At 28.0% G+C, this 25,393-nt stretch overlaps 1 protein-coding gene across 4 annotated transcripts in view; it reads left to right on the top strand.

The window, feature by feature from the left end:
• Nucleotides 1-25,393, top strand: part of Pkn (serine/threonine-protein kinase N) — a 92,382-nt gene that overhangs the window by 45,541 nt on the left and 21,448 nt on the right. For all 4 annotated transcript variants that reach the window (XM_089175656.1, XM_089175661.1, XM_089175652.1 and 1 more), the window contains exon 4: nt 21,631-21,734. In XM_089175656.1, the coding sequence (XP_089031782.1) occupies nt 21,631-21,734 (104 nt within the window). The remainder of the gene's footprint in view (nt 1-21,630; nt 21,735-25,393) is intronic.

Here is a 25,393-nt window from a genome sequence, read left to right as displayed (position 1 = left end):
TCGTTAAAATATAAAGCTCAATTTTTTTATATTTTCTTCGGAATAACTTTCGAAATCTCGTCATCCATTGCCGGACACTTATGACAGTTGCTACTCCCTGCCAGACACCCCTAATAAACTGAGAGCCTGTGAACTCCAGACCTTCGTTATTTTATAAAAGCTGAAAGTTTGTCAGCACATGCTCCCAACACAGGAAAGAAAGATGGACCATTAGGAAATTTGGGTACTAAAGGTGTGTAAAATACCGATCTAAATTCATCAAATAATAAAGTGTGATTTTTTGGTATTACCTTCAGAATATTATTAAAAATCACGTCATTCATTGCCAAACAGTTAACATCGTGGCAACCCCTTGCCAGACACCCTCAATGTTCATATATAAAATTTAGCTTTTATACTATAACGAAAGTATAAAATTATAATTTATTAAAGTTTAGGGGACATGCACAGAAAAACTTTCAACTTTTATAAAATAACGAAGGTCTGGTCGTCGTAGGCTCTTGGGCTATTAGTCTGATCAAATGATTGTTTGTAGTTCACCATTGCGAATAAACTATAAAGTTATTCAATCCAATATTATATTCAATTTTAGGATGAAGTTAGTTCTAGTAAAAAATATGTTCGGTCTTGCTCACCCCTGTCTACTTTTTTTTGTTTTATTAATTTTAAACATTTTTCGTAAAGAAGAAGAAAAAAAGAAAAATTAGGTACTTGTTTTTGAGACGATACATGTATGCTTATTAATATTATTAGTTTACGTATCATACTTTAAGTTTCCTTCCTTGATCATAGTTTCAGACATAAAACGTGCTATGCCTACGAGCAACTTGAACACGTATTGATACGTGAGCTAAGTATGCCCGCATGAAAACTAATCATCGTTGAGAGTAAGAGGAAGGAAAAAAGAGAGAAAGAAAGATAAAGATAGAGACAATATAGAATTGATTGATAGTGATTAATATAAAAAGAGATAGAAAGAAAAAGATTAAAAAACAAAATGAAACGAGACGGTAGAGAAAAAGAAAAGATATTAATAATTGATAGACAAAAAAAAACAAAATGATAGAACGATAAAAGAGAGAGAGAAAAAGAAACAGTGACATAGAGACATAGAGATCGTGGTTCAATAACCAACTTCAGTGTTTTAAAGTTTGTACTCTTATTGTTAGATGATCATTATACAAGGTAGTATATGTGGACAATATAATGTATACATATTTATATATATATATAAATGGTACATAGTAATATCACCGATAAAAGCACTGTGAGTCACGTGTTAGCATCTCGTAACGCGTTGCACCTCGAACGTGTGTGTCATTTAGACGACAGCTTTCGCATATCCGTCTTCCGCTACACACCACACACATACACACACACATACCAACATATTCACTCACTTATTGTAATATTATACACATTTTGTTACGCTACATAACGTGTATATATATGTATATATATTTCTGAGAAACTAATATAGAGGTGTCTCCGTTATATGGAACAAAAGTGGTAGAGGGAGTAGTAAAAGGGGAAGGGGGACAGGTTTGTAAATGCGTTGAGGTCGTTTCTACAGGATATGAACGGTGATATCGACGCCTACGATCGTTCGATGATCGGAAACACAATCTAGTTTACTTTACCTACCTATCTTTCTGTTTTGAGATATATTATATATGTATGTTTGTGTGTGAGATACGCGCGCGCGTCCATGTTGTCTGGTGTGTGTGTGTGTGAGAGAGAAAAAGAAAGGACATGCAAAATATCGCTTTTCACGATCGATTTCCAATCGATAAAGTCAACACTTTTATTTAGTATTTACTTTAAAATTGCTGCTACTACGCTTTCCCCTTTGAAATGAACTAAAGTAATTTTACACCTTTCATTTAAAACACAGTGAACTCATGTTACTTGTCATATAAGTCATTTTTGTTTTTTTTGTTTTTTTTGTTAGACAAATATTAATCATTTATACGTTTGTAAACACAATTTGTAAATGATGTGTTTTTATTATTTTAGATATTTTTTTCTTTTTTTTATATAACGCCCCCCTCCCCTTCTTCTTCCTCATAGCAACATTTACTTCAGATTGAATATTCTATGATACACGAATCGTGCAGATTATACAAATATTGATTATGTATGATTTTAGAGATACATATTTACAAAAGATTAGTTATTATTTTTTTTTAATAATATTTATTTATTAAATATGCATATTTTTAATGATTAAACAAATAACGATTATACGTCCATTTAAAACGCCGTATTATTAATTTGTCTGTTGTAATGTCTATCAAATAAAATATTACGAGATGTTGAATTAAAGTACCATTGAAACTAATTACATGGTCCATTTAATAGGAAAAGGCGTTGGTTTTACAAATATCAATAACATATGTGTATTTGGAGAAATGCATTTACAGAATATTATTAATTCGTTTCTTTTAATATACAGAGTGTTCTGAAAATATGTGAAACTCATTTCAGAATCCTTTGTTCATTATTGAAATTAAATTCTCTATATTACAAAATATCCTTCAATTATCAAATATAATATTGGGTCTACAAGTAATTTTCCAGCGTTTTTTTCCATAAAATTTGAGAGTTTATTCTGAAAAAATGGTTATATATTTTTCATTCGAAATATTGTCCATCGGAAGATACAGTTTTTTCCCATCTTTCTGGCAATTTGTGAATTCTGGACCAAAAAAGTTCTCGTCCTTTGAGCCCAAGAACGTATTGAGCCAATTTTTGATTCCCTCTACTGAAGTAAAGTGCATTCCGGTAAGAGCGTTCTGCATTGACCGAAACAAGTGGTAGTCGGATGGCGCCAAATGTGGACTATAAGGCGGGTGAAGCAGAATTTCCCATCCACTATTATCCAAGTAGTTTTTGACCGAAGCAGCAACATGTGGCCGAGCGTTGTCGTAGTGAAAAATTACGGACTCGTAGCTGGTCTGATATTCTGGCCGTTTTTCCGCCAATGCCCGCTTCAAACGAATTACTTGGGTTCGATACAATGGTCCTTTGATGGTTTGACCACTCGGAAGCAGTTCGTAATATATGACACCCTTCTGATCTCACCATATGCAGAGCATGACCTTATTTATGTGAATATTTCGCTTTGACGTCGATTTGGCTAGCTCGCCAGGCTTTTCATATGTTTTTTTGCATTTAAGATTATCATAATAGATCCACTTTTCGTCACCAGTGACAATCGATGCAGAAACGACTTTTTTTTATGCCGTTGCAGCAACATTTCTTTCATGCAAAATCGCCGTTCGACATCTCTCGGCTTCAACTCGTACGGCACCCAATTTTCAACTTTTTGGATAAATCCCAAAACTTTCAGGCGCAGGGAAATGACTTGTTGTGTAACGCCCAGTAATGCAGCAAGCTCTTCTTGAATTTAAAGCGTATCCTCATCTAGCAAAGCCTCCAATCCCTCGTCATCAAAATTTTTCGGCTTTCCGGAGCGCTCCTTGTCTTCAACGTCAAAATCACTATTTTTGAATCGTTTGAACCACTCACGACACGTCGATTCACCAATATATTCTGCTCCGTAAGTTTCCAGAAGCAAACGATAGGCCTCAGCCACACTTTTCTTCATATTAAAGAATACAAACAGCGCTTCTTGCAAATGACGCTTATTTGGCACATAACTTGCCATGTTTTTGCTTCATAAAATATATGATGCTGATAGAAATGCGCAAATATGATGATGCAATGTTGTTAACAGATACACAAGCTTCGAAAATGACACATGAGATGTGACATTTCTGCCCGGAATCTACTCGTGACACCATCTATTAAAAAACGCTGGAAACTTACTTGTAGACCTAATATAATTTTACTTAATCCTTTAAGTATCAAAGAAATTTCACAATTAAATGTGGGCGTTCCTACACTTAACGAGACAGGAGTGTACCAAAAATAGGGCGACAAGAAAAGTAAACCCAATACCTTTTTTCTCTTCTATTTAATTTTTATTATTTAATTTCTGTTTAATTTCTTTTAATTATATATCATATAATATATGCAAATTAGGATAAAATATTTCTACGTTTGTAAATAAACAGTCCCTTAAATCGTTGAAATTAATAATCGAAAAGAAGTAATTGATTTTTTTAAAAGTAATTAATTACTTTTGCTTCGTCCTGTATATAACCAGTCATAAATTTTTACAATTTTCTTATTAAAAAAAGAAAAATATATAAAAAGAAACCGTGTTATACGAGTATATCTCTACTATACACGAAAAGAGATATTACATGGATCGTAAGTCGCCATAAACCGATTCGCAAGCCCTCAGGGAAGAATATGTTATTAGTGTGTATGAGAAGTTAAGTTTGAAGAAAGTTAAATGGCCGAGTTCGAGCAAGCGCTGTCAGTTGGGATATAATTTTTTCATGTTGTATTTTTAATGTGTAAATTGATATACGTTCTAGTAATTTACTCGAACAGCGTAAAACGGTGGCTGTGTTGCCAATAAACCTAAACGTCCATTTTACTCGATATCAAATCTATGAGTATAGAAATATACGTATGTGTATACATGTATATCTATCTCTTTCTTATTATTTTCTTATTATAAAATAATTTAATCAATTAAATTAAACATCACATTGTTACGCGTATTAATCATAATTAAATATTCAATTAAAAATAATGATTAATAAAAAAAAGAAAGAAAACAAGATGGCCTTCGCAAACGTTTTTAAAAGAAACATTCACTTTGAATTAGTTTCTCGCGTTTTGAATTAACTTTAACTCTCGAACGATGTTAATTCTTTTAATCAGTTCGATAATAAGTAAGCAGTATACCCATCTATTTTCGCGACAAGAATAATATCAGAGTTCTTTGGTGAGTTAACGTAGGATGTAGGAGGAGTATTAGCTAGTTCCCTCCGGTCACGGTTTATGAACGCCTGCCTGCCTGCCTGTAATGAATTACGTTGCCGTGGGGAAGGAACGCGTTCGTGATGCGGGAAAACTTATGAATGGAGGAGAGGAAGCGTCGGCCTTCGATTTATCGTGCGTCGTTGAACGAACGAACGATGTGCTTGTTAAAATTATTATTTTTATATATATATAAGAAAGAAAGAAAGAGAGAGAGAGAGAGAGAGAGAGAAATAAAATAATAAAAAAAGTGGCGAACGAAAAGCGAGGAAGTTCAAAAGAACGCGAAAAGAAGAAGAGTCCTCTTTCACCAAGAGGTGGAGGAGGACTCTTCTTCTCTCTTCAATTTCATTATGTCTTCCTTTCTTTCTTCTTTTTTTCATACCGCTTAGCTTATATACATACTTGCATCAATAATTCTATTCATCGTGTCGCGTGCGTCGTGCATACACACACACACACACACACACACATAACTTTACCAACGAGCCACAGAGCCCTACAGAAGACCAGAACCCCCTCCCCCTATACCACCTCCTAAAGGCGGAAAAAGACTCAACAGTAAAAAATAAAAATAAAAATTGAGAAAGGGGAAAGAAAGAGAGAAAGAGAGAGGTTAAGTCAGAGAGAATGAAATAAAAGAAGTCGAAAACAAGGAAAGTCTTTGTCCCATGGCGTCATGGCGGCCTATGGAACGTGGAATATAATGGGGCACGTGTTCCCGCGTTGCGCTAATGACACGGTTTTGCGAACTTCTCGATGTGCGTATTGTCCCACGGCGTTATATAGTTAACTCACCCTCCTTTCCCCTCTCATTCTTCCCTTTTACGCCTCCTCCCCTTCCCCAACCTTCTATACCCTCTCATCGCTCTTGTTCCTTCATCACTAACCCCCCAGCCTCTTCCCACCCTTCACCTTCACCAACTATTCCTCTCTCGTGCCGTTTTCACTCTATTGTTCCATGAAAAGCAGCAACTAGCCGGGGTCTCTGAATTCGAGTCGAACAGATTCCAGGACGATATCCTCGTTACGTTTCTCCTCTCTTTTGCACTGATATATATTTTATCTCCTTTCATTGTATCTCTTTTTTTCCATCTTTATTCTTTTAATTTTTCTCTTTCTTTCTTTCTCGTTTTAGTCTTTCAAACGCGTTCCTGAGTTCCGTCTCACTCCGTGGCTTCGCCTTATTCGGGCATGCTGACTGTGTACAACACAACGCACATGCACCCGTCTCTGACGATGCACGTGTGTACTCTACTCTGCTCTGCACTACTATACTCTACTTTGCTCTGTTCTGTTATGCTGTATTCTGTTTTGCTGTGCTATACTGTGCTGTTCTGTATTGTGCAGTAACGCATAGGCGTGGAACACGTAACAGTTAACTATTATGGAATATAACTGGAAGATATCTATTTAATAGTTTTGATGATAATCTTTAGGTTTCTCCTGAGAACTTAGAAATTTGATCGAAGTTTGAACAGAATTGTTTCTTACAATTGGTGGGAAAGTTTTGAATGATTTGATAACGTAGTTTTGTGTTGATTTTATTGGATAAAAATATTATTGTTTATTTGATAAATCGTATTAGAAATAATATTGAACTCTTATGATATATAATCTGCTTTGTGCTCTGTTCTGATGTACTCTACTCTGCTGTACTCAGCTCTGTTTTATTCTATGTTATACTATGATGTTACTGTGCTACATTGTGCTGTATTGTACAGTAACGCATAGGCGTGGAACTCAAAAGTTAACTGTCATGAAAGATAATTGGAAGTTATCTATTCAGTTCATTTGATGATAATCCTCAATTTTCTCATGAGAACTAATGTAAAAAATTTGATCAAAGTATGAACGGAATTGTTTCTTACAATTAGTGGGAAAGTTTTGAATGCCTTGTTAACGTAGTTTTGTTGATTTTATTGGATTTTTTTATTAGGAAATTTATGTGGGAATTTGAAGTATTTTATTATGATTGAAATTAATAATAATATTTATTGTTTTTATTTGAAAAATCATTATAGAAAAGGATACTGAACTGATACGATATTTATCAGGTTTTTTTCTTTGAAAATTAAGAAACTTAATGAAAGTTAAACGGTATTGCTTCCGGGTTGAAAAGTTTGGTATGTTTCTGTTATTAAGATTTTATGAAGGGATTTCATGGAGATTTTATTATCTGTAAAATACTGTTTTCTTGTTATTTGTATTTTTATTGATTTTATTAGGTTTGTCTGTTTATTCTATATAGATGTGGAAATTTGTAATTTTATATGTGATGAATACGAGTATTATTTTTTATTTCACAATTTTATTAAAGACAATACTGTGTGTGTGAATTCTACTTCTGATTCCTGGAAATTAGGAATTTAAATGAAAGTTGGTCGAAATGGCTTCCAGGTTGGAAAGTTTTGAGTATTTACTTAATATAATTCTCCTGACTTTATTAGGTTGTTTTACTAGGACATTAACGTTAGGAAGTTTATAATATTTTATATTTATTGAGTTTTCCATGCTGATTTACATGGTTTCTGAGTTTCATGGGTAGAAAAGTTTTAGTTGTTTCGGTATTATAGTTATGTTGATTTTATCCAGTCGGTTTATAAGAAAGTTAATATTGAAGTACTCTTGAAATTAAAAATAATATTGAACTTTGTTGAATGACATTTGTTTGACTTCTATTGGGAATTTTGTATGAAAGTTAGTCTGCATTATTTCTGAATAGGAAAGTTTCGAATATTTGGAAATACTTTTGTTGGTTTATGAGAAAGTTTACATTGGAATTTAGAGTATTTCGGATTTATCAGGTTTCTCCCGAGAAATAGGAAATTTGATGGAATTAGTCTGCATTGTTTTCTGAGTAAAAAAGTTTTTTACATGAGCTTTTATTTATTTTATGGGTATTAGCTTTGGTTAGAAATAAGTTTGAATTTCATAGTATAAAAAAGTTTGAGAAATTTAATGGTTAGGATTTTATTGAGAGTGAGTGAAGTTACATGAGATTTGGTAATTTAAAATTTGTTTATTTTATGGGAATTGGCTTAAAAATAAGTTTGAATTTTATATTGGATCTACAAGTAAATTTCCAGCGTTTTTTAATAGATGGTGTCACGAGTAGATTCCGGGCAGAAATGTCACATCTCATGTGTCATTTTCGAAGCTTGTGTATCTGTTAACAACATTGCATCATCATATTTGCGCATTTCTATCGGCATCATATATTTTATGAAGCAAAAACATGGCAAGTTATGTGCCAAATAAGCGTCATTTGCGGGAAGCGCTGTTTGTATTCTTTAATATGAAGAAAAGTGCGGCTGAGGCCTATCGTTTGCTTCTGGAAACTTACGGAGCGGAATATATTGGTGAATCGACGTGTCGTGAGTGGTTTAAACGATTCAAAAATAGTGATTTTGACGTTGAAGACAAGGAGCGCTCCGGAAAGCCGAAAAATTTTGATGACGAGGGATTGGAGGCTTTGCTAGATGAGGATACGCTTTAAATTCAAGAAGAGCTTGCTGCATTATTGGGCGTTACACAACAAGTCATTTCCCTGCGCCTGAAAGTTTTGGGATTTATCCAAAAAGTTGAAAATTCGGTGCCGTACGAGTTGAAGCCGAGAGATGTCGAACGGCGATTTTGCATGAGAGAAATGTTGCTGCAACGGCATAAAAAAAGTCGTTTCTGCATCGATTGTCACTGGTGACGAAAAGTGGATCTATTATGATAATCTTAAATGCAAAAAAACATATGAAAAGCCTGGCGAGCTAGCCAAATCGACGTCAAAGCGAAATATTCACATAAATAAGGTCATGCTCTGCATATGGTGAGATCAGAAGGGTGTCATATATTACGAACTGCTTCCGAGTGGTCAAACCATCAAAGGACCATTGTATCGAACCCAAGTAATTCGTTTGAAGCGGGCATTGGCGGAAAAACGGCCAGAATATCAGACCAGCTACGAGTCCGTAATTTTTCACTACGACAACGCTCGGCCACATGTTGCTGCTTCGGTCAAAAACTACTTGGATAATAGTGAATGGGAAATTCTGCTTCACCCGCCTTATAGTCCACATTTGGCGCCATCCGACTACCACTTGTTTCGGTCGATGCAGAACGTTTTTACCGGAATGCGCTTCACTTCAGTAGAGGGAATCAAAAATTGGTTCAATACGTTCTTGGGCTCAAAGGACGAGAACTTTTTTTGGTCCAAAATTCACAAATTGTCAGAAAGATGGGAAAAAATTGTATCTTCTGATTGATAATTTTTCGAATGAAAAATATGTAACCATTTTTTAAGAATAAACCCTCAAATTTTATGAAAAACGCTGGAAACTTACTTGTAGACCCAATAGTATTTTATATTGGTACTAATATATAAATAATAAATTTTTTTTTTTAATTCCAACAGATATTTTTAGAGAAATATGATGAAACTTGTTTTTGATTTTTGTTTCTTTTTTCTGATTGGAATATTTTCAAATAAATATTTTTTCTTTTGTAATTGTTGGAAAAGTAAATTAAAATAAGAGATCGTATCTATTATAAGAATTAAAAGAAAAAAAGAAGGAAATAAGGAATAATTTGAGCGAACAATAATAAACTTCTTTTTGCTATCTTCTTCCGTTTATGGCCGCGATTGTACATGTATGGATGATCATGAACGTCTATAGCTTTGAGTATCTTCGAGATTTACCTTCATAAATTAAATGTGTGCGAGTCAGAGGCTAAAAGTACAATGGGTGCTTTCTGCTTAATTAGCGAGCTCACCTTAATGACATGGTACCACCCGTACAGGTAATAATAACGCGTAATCGGAAGTTCTTTGTCTTTCTACTTTCAAATGTTTAGAATTAGCTTTTCTAGTCGTACAAATTTGTCAAGATTTTTCAATGTTTATTGCTGGAAAATGGAACACTTTCTAATTAACACTAAAATCTACTTAATCTATCAAAATGATTGATTTCAGTTTTCTCTTTTTGTTTGTTTTATAATTAGTGAAATTACTATCCATTAATTAAAAAGTCATATATAATTGCAAATACGTAAATTGTTCATTTTTGTTATTTATTTACTATTATAGAATTTTTATAAAATGTTCAAATAGTTATTTTACCGAAATAAGAAAAATGAATAAAAAAATCAATATGGGTGTTTATTATTAATGTTTTAATATCAACTTTGTTATTTTAACCCATTAACTGCCAAATTATTTTTGGTTACAGAAATATTTATATTTTGTAAAAAGTCTTAAATGGGGATTGTGGCTGGTTACACGAAAAAAACCAATAAGAGTCTATTACTTATTTCTTTTATTATTTCCTATACATACAAAATAGCTATTATTATGCCATTTTTCCATACAGTTCACATAAAACCGAGTGGTTACGTAAAATTCCAAAATACCCAAATGGGGATCGTGGCAGCTAATGGGTTAATATATAAATTTCTAGTATTTAAAGAATACTTAATACGAAAAATTTAGAATTTTTCAATTTGGTAAAAGCGCATTTCTTAAAAACACCATTTAGGGTTATAATCTTATAAATTTTTTACTTTTTCTTTTCAAATGTCAGGAGTGTATATTTTATTTAATATTATTATTATATAATTCTATTAATATAATATAATTTTATATTTTATATTCATTACATTTTATTGAGTTATATATAGGGTAATCCACCAATATGTTGCTGTATTACTCTTCTTCTGTATTTCACTTTAATTTATTTCTGAAATTACACACACTTGCAATTACTTTCAAATCTATTGACAGATAATAAATAAACGTAATATAAATTTAAAACAATAAAAACAATTTATAAATTTGTATTTTCAGTTATTTTATAAAACCAGGATGGAGGGGGATTTGAACCTAGGACTTTTCGCTTTTCGATTAAGCACTCTATCACCTGAGCTATAAAGACTTACGTAAATAAAAGTCTAAAAATTGTATCTTATAAGATATTCCAAAAAGTCTGTACAATTTTTGTTATCTAATATTTTCCTAAATTTTCAATAGGATTTAGTTCCTTCAATTGTAATAAGGGATGCAGAATTTTGGTGCATTTATTTAACACTTTGAGTATCAAAGAAATTTCCTACTCCGGTATCAGAATTAAATGTGGGCGTTCCTAAGCGTAGCGAAACAGGAGCGTATCAAAAGTACGGTGGCAAGTAAAGCAAATTTGATATTTTTTTCCATGTTCTCTTTCCTTTTTTTATATTCTTTTTTCTTTTTAAGAATATTTCAACAATTTCTAATTAATCTGTTTATTCTTTATATTCTTAAATAATAATACTTATTATTATTGTTACGAATATTTTCACTATAAAAATGTTTCTATTTTATTCTAAATTTACACATTATTTCTTTTAATAATTTTATATATACAGTATATGTGAATGTTTAAAAATAAACTTATATGTTTTCCAAAAATAGTAAATGTCATATTGCTAATAATACTAGTCAGGACGATTGTTTTAACAACCAAAATATGAAGCCAAAAATATTAGTCACAGTTAAGTATCCAAATATTTTTATGAATCACTGTTAATTACATTTTATTACACGATATATATATAAATATTATATGTTTATGTGATATTTAATCATCAAAAATATATCACTTTTAAAATAATCATCGAATTATCATTTGCAAGCAAACAAAAATTACATAATGAGGGTATAAAGTAAACACACATTATTGATAAACCCCTTAATCATATTTTATCATCCATTACATAACAATATATCAAATATACTTATAATAATAAAAAAAAATATTATATATATAACACTCTATCGCAATGTGATAATACAAACAATATTCATGAAGCTATAAAACAAGTTTAAACGATCTTTATATAAGGAAGACGAAGGAGAGTAGTAGTATCATTACGCAAAGAGTGAATTGATTGCTCGAACGGATGACTGCAATTGCCCTTCTGTCGGTTCCTGTCGTAGAATCTACGAGTGCGTTGGTTATGACACACTTTGTGCTTCGCAAATGCGTTTTATGCATCTCGTTTCTACGCTCGTTAACGTTGTAATAGAATTTTAATGATTTTTTTTTTATCCAAGTTGCAACTGTACGGTTGCAATGCTTGTAATAAGCTAGATCATCAAAAAGATCTATACAGATCTATGATTTTTATTTAAAAATAATTCGTTAAAATATATACTTCGTATATACACGACAGTTTTTATATAATCGAATACTTTTATGTATTAATAAATGGAATTTTATTTATATAAATATAATAAATAATTATATATATATATACATAGAGACATACACATTTGCACATTACAACTAGATTCGTTCATACTTCTATAAATACACGTACTTTAACACATATGTATACACGTTATGTACATTTATACTAGATTCGTTCATACATCTATAAATACACATGTATATGAATATATCAAAATACATGTATATGAATATATACATTAATATATTCCACTGTAAAACACATGACGTCATAGCTAAAACAAAGTTGATCTGTATGGTAACTGTTTCTAATGTGAAGCACCTGATTTTAAGTGTATGACAAATATAAAGATGTCTTTTTATGAATGAGACTTGTGTTTAAACAAAATTAAGAGATTTTAATCAAGTGTTTAAAATTATTTAAAAAAGAAAAAAAAGAGAAAATTTTTAATGTTTCATATAATTGTTTTCTGTTAAGAAATAAAGTGGTTAACATTGTTTACTTTCTGAGGTATCGCAGTGTTCCGTATAAGGTCTTGTTTTATATCAGAAATTACAATATGTTTTAATTAGTTTAAAAATTGTATATTAAATTAGAGTGAACAATACAAGTTTGATTTCATAAAGAAATATTCGTTGGTATTCTGTTATTATTTTCAAAAATTAAGTAATCTATAATTTTCTTCAAAACACGTAAAAAAACACCGAAACAAAATTTCATTTGCATTGAACATAAAAAATTAGGTGATTTATTAGAAAATTACAAAACTCATAAATTAATGCTTTAATAATAATTAATTAAATTAATAATATATTCGTTAGCATTTTGTTTTATGACGAGAAGTACTAGTTATGCGAATGATGTAATTATCTCTTTTATAAAAACTAAAATATACTCATAAATTTCAAAATAATTAAAATAATTCAAGATAAAGATGAAATAAAACGCAAAACAAAAATATTAATAATTATTATAATATACTGTATATGTTGCGAACAAAGTAAAAAAAACCAAAATTCTACCAGTTAAAACGAATATTAAACGTTTTATCCAAAAATTATTATTCCATATTAAATGTGCCCATAATTATGAAAGTGGTCTAAGTCAAAATGAATAAAAAATGAGTTTATCAGTTATTACGTACTACATTATTATAAACTATATAAATTCAATGTAATTTTCACGATATTATTAAAAATTAATTGTTAGATAATGTTTGTTATTTCAATATTGTGTAAAATTCATATAGTGTTCAAGTATAAATCTTTAAATATCTCGAAACAAGAGACCACTTTCATAATTATGGGCACATTAATATCAAGTACATCTTCAAAGAATAATTTTATCAAATTATTGTGAACTACCATTGTGTACGGTACCTTGCTTTACTAATATCATTCAAGAATAAAAGATTTAACTATTTCAATAATTATTTTAAAATTGAAAAACATGGCACGAATTTTACAAGAGTTCTTATAAACCCTTTGAGACTCAAAATCGCAAAGAATTTTCATTTAAATGGTAGTGAGGGTAAAATCAATCAAATTAGCGTTTGCCATTAATTCGAGGAATCAGTAAAGTATTAATTCATTCGTGTTTCTCATTCTCTATCGTTAGTTTCAGAAATCAGAATCGCATTTCAATAAAATCGATAATAAGTAAATGTATTATTTGAGGTTATAATAAATAATAGGTAACAAGTTAGGTTATGTATGTTAGAAATTTAAATATTATTATTCAAGGTTATTAACAGTAATATGTAAAAAGTTAACTTAGGAATTATTTGAAGGAAAGAATGAAGAATAAAATGAAGAAAGAAGAAAGAGGAGAGAGAATAAAATATTGTTTGCTTTTTTGGCCCCTATTTTTGGTACGCTCCTGTTCCGCTACGCGTTACGAACGCCCACATTTAATTGTGACCAAAATTGGAAATTTCTTTAATATTCAAAGTATTAAATATACATATGCATCAAAATTCTTCATTCTTTATTCAGATTCAGAAACTAAGTATTATTGAAATTTTATGGTATATATTTATTTAATCCATCAAAAACTGCATCTTGAAACTGACAGTGAGTGAAAATGAAGCAAAATTGTGATCGGTAAAAATATTTCTCATGTTTCTGAATAAAATTGTAATATCGGTGTGTACGAGTGGTACTATGATATTGATTGAAACGTTTTCAATTTGAAAATTTTAATATCGAAGATGCATCTCGCAATCTAATCGATCAATCACTGGAAAAGTTGATACAGTAAAAGAACAAAATTGTACAAGATTGACATATATTAGAAAAAAAAGAAAAATATTCTAAATTTAAGATTTCAACATTTTAAATTATTGTTTCGAAACAGCTTTTTATACGTTATAGTTGGCATAAGAAATTTGATCTCGAAATAAGACAACATAGAAATGGATATAAAACCATTTGGAGATGGTTTAACATAATAAAATATGAATGAAAAAAAAATGTTGTTCACGTTTGCATGCATTTAAATATGAAAAATAAAGTTTTTCCCTCGATTCAATATATATATATATATATATATATACTCGTAAATGGGATATTTGTATAAATGTGTACGTTTATATATATATACGCGTATAAGTATACACCTGTAAAGGTATATAAAACGCTTCACTCGGTTATTAGACTCAGTAACCGGTCTGTGCTCTCAGAACCGGATATCCTGAAACGTGGCCCTTATACTATACCGACTTTTATAAACTGATCTTTCGAAACGCTTCTTTCTTTCTTTATAATATCTTACTCGCATAAATCAGCTTCCATTTCGCAGTATCAGAGAGAGGTCGCGTTTTCTCTGATTCAATTCGATTCGATTGAATTCGATTCGATTTTTCTTGTCTTATCCGACGCTTTATTATGTAATCGAAGTTTCATGCCTTTCAGTAGATTTATCTTTTCATTATTATCACTCTGATAGATGTATTGTTTTTTTTTATGTGTTAACGATTTCATTTCTTTTTTTTTTTTTATAAAGAGAAAAAAACAATTGTTTTTTGAATATTCAATATTATTTTCTTTTTTTTTAACACTTTGCGCTTTTCTTTCGCATCACGCTATTTAAAAGGAAAATGCAGCGAAAATAAATATTACAATAATAACAGATTTTTTTGTACTATTGTTATATTGTTTATCATACGAAGAAGTAATATTTAAAGTCTAATAATAAGTAAAATTTATTAAAAATTACTTATATTGTTTTACTTTTCAATTGAATTACGAAGTAATAGCCGGTGACATTAGATAAATTCTTAAAAAAATAGCCGGTCAACAAAGTGTTAATAATTAATTTTTATAGAAATTACTTTCAATGATTTAAGTTCTCGGGACAGAGGTCGAAGTACGTTAAGATTATATAGGGTGTTCAATTTAATTTAAATCACTTAAATTTATATTTTTATAAATTATGTCATTGTTGTTGTAAAACTATTATCATCTATTTAAAAATAAATATCACACATTTCTGGTACTATTAAAAAAGACGATATTGAATGAAAACAAACAAAAATGTATGTGAATAAAATCAACCCCATATAATCAATATATGAGCCGTTCAGTGCACACATCGATTAACTCGACTTTTTGAAAACTCTTACATTTAAGTGTCAAAGCACTTGGTATAGTCATAACTTTTTATATTTATAATAACTTTCCTGAATAATAAAGATTAACACCAGTAAACGGCAAAATTTTTTTGGCCATTGAAAGGAATTTAAAGAACAATATTCATTATTTCATCGCATTTTTCAACTTTTTGTTTTATGGAGTTAATCGATGTGTGCACTGAACGGCTCATATATATATATATATATATATATATATATATATAGTGTATAATAAAACAAATTGGAAATAAGAAGAGAAAAATTTCAATTATCTGACAAGTTATTTTCACGAACATTATATCACGTGACACGTGAGAGATCTGAACTTTAACCTTTCCCCTACATCTTTCTTCATCTGTTTTAATATTACATCGTAAGAAAAGAACGTTATCGTGATTCGAAGAGAGATGAAAAGTAAGCAGTGAGAAATTCGTTGCTAACGGTGTACACGTGAAGATAAACAAAGAGAAGAGTAGTTTCTTTTCAAGTAATTTTTGTTTCAACCACGACAGGTGTCAGAATGCGTGGGAGTCTCTAGTCAACTTCGTTTTGTTCTGCCTCTTTTTCTTTTTCCTTTTCTTTTTTTTTTTTTATGAATATACGGGAAGTGGATCTCGGGAACTTTCGCGTTGATTTCACTGTCGAATCAATTTTACTCTTTTGCTTACCAAAGGTGACTAAAGTCACACACAATTGATCGTTCATTGTGTCTATTAAAAATAATTAAATTTACTCAAAATTGAACGTTCGTTGTGTACTTAAAGGGACTATAGTCAACCAAGTTAAATTTGATTCACTAAAGTCATTCATAGTTAAACCTTAGTTGACTAAAGTCACTCAAAACTGATTGTACGTTCTATATTAAAGGTGATTATAGTCAATTAAAGTTAAATGCTCTCTGTATATTATAGGTAACTATAGTTATTCAAAATTGATCGTCCATTGTATGCTAAAAGTGACTATAAATGTCAAATGATTAACGCTGACTGTATATTAAAGATGACTATAACTTCCTAATGATCAACGATCGTTGTATAGCTACCTAAACATTTGCTATATCAAAATGATTATAATCTATCAAAGTTAAACATTTGTAATATATTAATAGTGACTATAATTACCCATTGGTTAACGTTTGCTGTGTATTAAGAGTGACTATAGTTATTCAAAATTAAACGCTTGCTAAGCATTAAATATGACTATAGTTTTAATGTGTAACACATACTGCCTACTAATGATGATTATTAATCACTCGCTTTATCATTCGTTTTATGTTAAATATGATTATAGTTATTATGTCGACTCTCGTTATGTGCAAAAAGCAACTATAATCATTCAACATTGAACGTTCATTTTATACTAAATATGCTTATAGTCACTCAAATCTGAATATTCGTGTTTATATAATGTGACTATAGTCAATTAAGGTGGAACAGTTTTATTATACTAATAAATATGACTATAGTTAAAATATTTTACGCATATTTTTTGTTACGAGTGACTATAAATACTCATATATTGTAGTTCTTAGTCAACTAATTTTAAATATAAATATTATATTAATAGATATTTTAATAAAATATTATATTTTTAATTGTGTACTAAATAAGGATGATTAACGTCACTCAAAGTGGAACGTTCGCCCTATACTTAATCCTTTGCACTCGGCACCATTTCGGACGTTGCCTACCAACAACTCGGCGCCACTTTTTCGCGAAAACATACACCCTGGAAACGTGATATTATAAAGTACAATTTTAGAACCAAGTAAGGAATTGTAATGAAATTTGGTTTATATGTATTTGTGGACATTGAAGAACACATATTTACAAAAAAAAATAAAAATTTATTTTTTATAATTTTCTACAATATGGTAAAGTCTGAAGCAATTCCCAATATGCATAGCAGGTAGATTTGTACATGTTTCACATTTGTACATATTTACCGCCTTCCACCTGGTGTTTTCCTGTCAGAACAGACAATACAATCCCATTTTCTTTATTTATTTATCTTTCTTATATATATATTTCTTATTATTATAATGATTATTATCTTATTATTATATATTTCTTAATTTTATCATATTTCGATATGTTTTTTTATGCCATTTTAATAGAAAACTATAGGAAAACACGTATTTTTTAAAAAATTGCGGTGGAACAAGTTCATTCTCCGTAATCGCTAATAAACTTTCATGTCCCCTAAGAGGGGACAACCGAGTACAAAGGGTTAATTATAGTCACATGACTATTGATCGTTTGTTGTATACTTAAAATAACTTTAGTTATTCTCAAAGTTGAACACTCGTTGTGTACTAAAAGTTTATTTTTAACATTAAACAATCATTAAATAAAATTTTAATGTTTTGTTTATCAGTGTATGTTTTACTGATATCTCAGATGACTTTGTAGTGGCGTAACAAGGTAATAAAAATATTAACGATCTTATATTATCTCACAACAAATGTTTGCCTTAGGTTTATGTAAATACTCCTCGCAGTTTGTGTTTTTTATTTTCAAACATTCTATCTATATAAACAAATGTATTTTATTACATATTTTGAAAACAAATTCTTCCAATAAGATAAATATTTTTGTTAATTAATTGTTATTTTAACTTTGCGTATTGGGATCTCTAGCACTTGAATACGCTATCTGGTGGCTAAATTCAGAACTAGAGCAGTAAGGAGGAATTGCTGACAGCTAATTTAAACTACACGATATTTATGTGGAAATATTTATATTTTTAATTTTATGACTTGCTTATTTATTATTGAAAGCAGAATTGAAAATAACTAGTATCGTTAAACTAAAAAGTTGTTGTAAAGAATTTTTTTTGTTATGGAGTTCCCAACAAAAAAAAATACAAGTAAAGTGTGTTGCTGTGTATTTGGTTGTACCAAGCATGGGTTGTCGTGATGAAAAAATTAGGTTTTTTCAAATTCCACCTCGTAAAAAACAATTTGCTTATCGAATAAACAAATTTGGTGATAAAGAAATAATTGATAGACAACAACAACATGTTTACAAATACCACTTAAACCAGTCTTGCATGAACAACTCATTCTAATTATTCGACCATTTTTTAACATTTCACCAATTATTTCATGTGGATTATCTTTAACATGTGAAGTTTGTAAACAAAAAGCTAAAATACTTATAATATTACAATCACCACTTGGTACTTGCCCACACTTAATCATATGTCCAGCATTTAATAACACTTTCACCACCAACAACATTTTTATTGCTTGGTATGTGCAAGCAAATTTAAAAATTTCTTGCAATGTAAGTTTCATTTTATTTAATTTAATTACAAAAAAATTATAATAATAATAATATAAACAATAAATAATAAATAAATAAAATATAAATAATAATGTTATACACGTTGTTCTTTGTTTTGGTTATACAAGTAATGCACAGCATCATCCAGTCTCTAGTTCATATTTTTGCCGCTAGGGTAAGCCACGCCTCTGCCAGAGATCCCAATATGCATCAATCATTCTCCTAGTAAATATTTTTATTTTTATAATTTCGATTAATCATCTTTTTTGTTGTTATATCTTTCATAGAAATACAGATATCTAACTAGCCAATTTCGAATTATTTAAATACACAATTGAAAAAAAGCTTTATTACGTAACTGATAATTCATTGCATTACAACATAAGTTTATCGCAAATATCGTCATAGACCTACGTAATAGTGATATCAACAATTGTTCTCCTCTACATTATCTGCTGTCAGTGGTGAAAATATCACTTGGCCTTAAAATGAGTTTCATTTTATGTCAAATAAAACGATAAACGTGACAGAAAAAGTGTTAACAATAGACAATTATTTTGGAATTTTGAAGTAAAGATATATATCATGTATTCTGAAAAGATTAGAAATGAATGTGAAAAAAAAATTTTATATAATAAAAATAATCATTATACATAACGTATGTTAAAAAAAAAATAGGGGTACATATTTCTTATTTCAGCAAAATAAAATTGAAGTTCGATAATAAAAAAAATATTTTGAAACGAAAGTTTAAAGTCAATTTTATACGTAAAATATTTTGCTATTTATATTACAAAAAACATAGTTACTAATTTAAAAAACATAACCTCTCAAAGATAACTTGGATATTATCCGCTAAATGAAAAGCAACAAATTTTATAATATTGTTATTATTGTAATAACAGACAAATATTGTTTAAACAATTATCTTGAAAAACCATCCTGATTTTTTTGATAAAAATTTACAATACTTAAAAAAAAAATATTCGATTAAATTTTACAAATAAAAATATTAATCATTCTGATTGGTTGGACAAATTGAATGTTAAATTGAACAATTCGTTATTTCAACCTCTGATATCATTTAAATTTCGATGAAAAATTTTGTCTAAGGTTATGAGAGATATTGTATATACAATATCACGATTGTTCTGTCAGAATTGAATTATCGTTGGCGATAGTGATTATTTGCAACCAATCCGATGAAATCGATTTAAGTACCATTGGCTGAAGACATTTAAAAGCAAATAACAATAGGTCTTTGCATAATACGAGAAATATAAATGGTACTATAAGGAAAAGAGATATAATTAGGTTATAAATATTAAGAAGGTGTAAATATTTTTTATTTTATTTTAATGAATTTTTTATTATACGTGAAAAATTATGGTTACTATATTCTATATTATTGATATCTTATAACAATAATCTAATTAATAATTTTGTTAATAATTTATTATTGATATATATTTTGTATTAATGATAAAATAAATTTAAATATTTATTCCTATTATATATTATAATATTTAATATTATTTATAATTTATATTTATATTATATTATATAATATTATAATAACTTTTTTGTATACTATATGTATACTAATAACATACTAAACTTAATTAGAATTCTTTTATTAATATTAATTAATTTTTAAAAGCAATATATAATAATAAATGGTGTAAATATAATAATAATAATAATAATAATAATTATTATTATTATTATTATTATTATATAAGGATAAAATATAAAAATATGTATATAATAATTATAATAAATATATAATAAATAATTAATATATTATAATTATTATATAATAATATTATTATTATTATTATTATTATTATTATATTTATGGGATATCCTGGAGCTTATCAACTAAACTACGGAAATATAATTTAAAAATGAAACGAACAAACTATTTCTTTTTTTGAATCCAATTAGAAAAAGTTAAATAAACAAATGAAACTGAAATCAGGATAATATTCTACCCTTTTTAAAATCTCCTTGAACAATGATTAATAAAAATTAAACAATATACAATAAGAATAATAATATTTAAAATTAATATAGTAATTTACTCAGAAATACTTCAAAAATTTATTTATTACTACAAATTTATTACCGTTGTATTGTAGATGAATATTTTGAGCATTAATGGATTTTCTCAAAACTGTGCTACTAAATGTATTTTGGTAAACAAATATTTCTTTAATTTATAAATTGTACTATAGGAAAGGTTCTTTTTTTCTTAAAAATTCATGTTATATAGGGTGAATCAAAAGTTCTGAAATAATTTTAATAATTGTTTTTTTACGACAAAATGTATGAAAAATTATAGGCTAATATTTGTTTCGGTTTATTAAATTACAGATCTTGAAATTTTTGACACACCTTAGATGAAATTACAGATACTCTGAAATCTTTTCAATTTTTATATTTATTTATGATAAATATACAAAGTATAATAAAGATGATAAACACATTGATCGGTCAAGTTCTATGAGACTGGGTAGGGCATAACCATAAAAGAATTTCATTACTAGATATTCATTTCCGTTGTAAGAGATACAATGACTATTTTTATTTTAGACACACCTCTGTCACCAATGGGGCCTTCGTCACCGAGCCAGGAAGGTCTGTTCACGGATCTTCGACTTTTATCTTTGGAAAAGCAACTTAACATCGAATTAAAGGTAATCAAATTATTGTTACTATTATTTTTCCATAAGCTTGTATATATTGGAATATTATAATTAGATAAAAACAGTTACATATTTTAGAAAAAATAATATAAACATATTATTATTTATATTATTATTATTATTATTAACTGGCATTAGGAACTCGAAAGTTCATTACCGCAAATACCAAATCCCGCCATTGTTCCTGTCCCTGAGCGCGATCCTTCCATTCGCGGTCTTCGTATCCTATTTCTTTCAGGTCTCTTCTAATATTATCCTCCAATCTACGTCTCATTATTATTTATATATATAATTTTTCCATGGCACTTGTAAAAAAAAAAAATAATTGATTTTGTCGATTATATATATATATATATATAAATACTTTAAAAATATATAAATATATGTATACTAGGGGTGCCCCGGCCACGCGTTGCTGTGGCTAATAAATATATAGATAGATCTGAATCTACGCACATAACATTTGTCTTCTTTTTCTCTTTTTTCTTAATATCGAATCAACTGCGCATGAGCGGTAACATAAGATCACCACTTACTTCACATCATATAATTTTACATTGTCTGAATATACGCACATATTATTTGTCTTTTTTTCTCTTTTTTCTTAATATCCTTTTAAAGGAAAAATAATTATGGTGGGTCACCCTTATCACTCAGGGGTATAAGAAATATACGAAAAACTATTCTCATACCTACCGAATATACACCAAAAATTTCATATAAATCAGTCAAGTCGTTTCGGAGAATAAGAATAACAAACACTGTGACAGGGGAATTTTATAGAGATAAGATATATAAATTTATTTTTCTATAATTTATTTATTATATATATTATATAATAATAATAATATATTATAATAATAAATATATGATTTATTAATGATTTAATTATATATATATATATAATTAAATTTTAATAATTATTTATAATATAATTTAATATTATATATATTTTTTAATTATATACATTCATACATATACATACATAAATATTTATTTATATATATATATATATATATAAAATTATAATATTATGTATATTTAATTAATATATAGTATATGAATATAATAAATAATAAATACATAGCAAAAAATTATTTTTTATTATTCTAAAGATATTTAAATAAATGCAGTGTCAATTTAATTTTAAATAAATAAATAAATAAATAAAGATCATTTTTATATTTCAATTTTTTTTCCTGATATTACAATCTATAAAAAAAGAGCATATTTTTTCTTTTGTATTTAAATTGTATAAGATTTGTACAAAAGTTATATTTTTAAAGTTTTCTTTACTTTTTTTTAGTAAATCATGTTTAAAAATATTTAACATTACTGTATTATTTAAATGTAATAAGATTAGTATTATTGTGTTAACGTTTTTTTATTATTTAAATGAATGATTGAAATTGAATAATAATTTCTTTTTTCTTTATTTTTTTTAAATTGATTTGGTTATTGCATTTATAAGATACAAAACAATGATCATTCTAATAAACAGGGTGTCCTAGTTTTTAATAATTGAATTTTGTTAGTATATTTTATGGATGTAAATAACAAAAAATATTACATAAAAAAATGTTTAAAGCTTCATTAGAAAATTATGATAAAAATATCTAATATAATTAAAATAAAATTATGTTTATATTTGCGAGAATTATGATTATGGAATAATCACTTCTCAAAGGTCGAAATGGGATAATATGTTGACATCCAAGGTCATCTAATCTCACGCCTTACAATTTTTATTTTTGAAGAATTTGTCAAAAAAAAGTTTATCAAACAAGTTTATCATAAATTTGTGTTATCAATTCATTTAATTCTATAAAATGAAACCAGATAGAAAAGAAATTCGTAAAGAAATAAATTTTATTTTGACAACATTCACATAATATTTTGTAATAAATAAAAAAATAAAAAAAATTCACAGAATAATAAATGCAATTTTTCAATAATTGTTAAACTCATACTGTCAATAACGGTAGCCATTTTGAAATAAAATAAATATATTACTTAATTCTGGAATTGTTAAAAATATAATTGTTAATTTGAAATGACTTTGAAATTTTTTTTTTTCAACAAACACGATAGTTGTTATGACGTAAACTCGATGTAACCCTGAGGACCTCAAATAGTAAACAAATTTCATATAAGGAATTTAAATTTAAATATTGCTGATTTAGTTTTATATTTTTATCATAGTAGCCATGAAATTGTTATTGCTCCTTCTATGCTCCATATTGTATTCATAACTTTTTAATAAAACTTTTATTCATTTATACTAAACTTACCATATACGGTTCAATAAAATTTTATTGAAGTACTCGTTCTACTTGTGAATATGGATGAATTTATTGCATCATGTATGAAAGGAATTATTTCCAACAATTCCTACATAAATTTATTTGTTTAGTATTTTTCTAACGATTTTTATTACATTTAAATTCCATACAAGTCCGATTGAATTAATTTCATGCCCAAATAGGTTATGTTTATACAGAACTTAATGACGTTAATCCACCATTTTGAAACTGGTTCTAAGTTTTTTTTTTTCAATGTACATTAATTTTATTCACAATATTAATCAAAATTACATGTTTTCTATTTATTACAACATCAACAAAATAAAAATATTTAAAATATACATCTCTTATTTTTTTTTTAAAATATAATTATAAACATATTGCGAATAAAATTCCTGTTAGTTGAAAAACATTTAATAGAAGTTACCAAACGATAAATTAATATTACTCGTATCTGTGTGAACAATTTTTGTTTTTGTTTTATTTAAATCAGTAAAAATAGTATACTAATAAAATTCTCAAAAATCATCAGGAACTTGGTATTATCCTATTTATGTACGTATTACAAACGTGCGTATGTGTTTCTTTTTTTTTCCTAATACTTATTTTTACGCAAATGTCGATAAGCTATCTCGAAATGTCAACGTGAATTCCCTCAAATCAACTCTCAACGATAATACTCGTCATCCTAGTTGATTTTCCTTGCGGCTGCGTTAGTCATGAGTCAGCGTTGAGACATTTTTTGTCTGCTAATGATAGACTCTAGTTGCTTCATGAAACTGTAGAAATAAATCACCACAAATGATGCATGATTTTCAATTTTCTCTCTCAATTCTTTTGATATAGATTCTGTAGTTCTTAATTCAAGTTTTATCAAAAACTTTTTAAATTCATCTTTTTGCAAATTGAATTTTTGTTTTCTATTTTTTTTTTCCTATTAAAATTATTAAGTCTTTGCAATAAAATTTAAGAAAAATGTAAATATATTGTTAAAGAAATTTATTATTTTATTTTTAAGTAATATTATGGTGTATATTAAATATTTCATTCATAAACATGTTTTTGCATTTCAAGTTTAATACTTGACAAATCGAAATACAACTTTTTTCTAATCAAATTCGAATTTTTGCGCTAATTAAATTTCTGTATAAAATTATTTTCTATTAATCTTTTACGATGTATATTAAAAAGTTTATTTTTAGGAAAATATAATGATTTTTTAATTAAACTAAACCTTTTAGAAATTAAATTTTTTTATAACTTTTATCGTAAGAAAAAATTAACGTATTAAAAAAAAAAATTAATAAATGAAAATGAAATGATTTTCAAGCACAACGAAACATTAAA

Source organism: Polistes dominula, unplaced genomic scaffold (assembly GCF_049000335.1).
Source record: "Polistes dominula isolate Pdom_NZ unplaced genomic scaffold, Pdom_raw_medaka contig_32, whole genome shotgun sequence".
NCBI lineage: Eukaryota > Metazoa > Arthropoda > Insecta > Hymenoptera > Vespidae > Polistes > Polistes dominula.
This window is presented reverse-complemented; position numbering and strand designations above follow the sequence as displayed.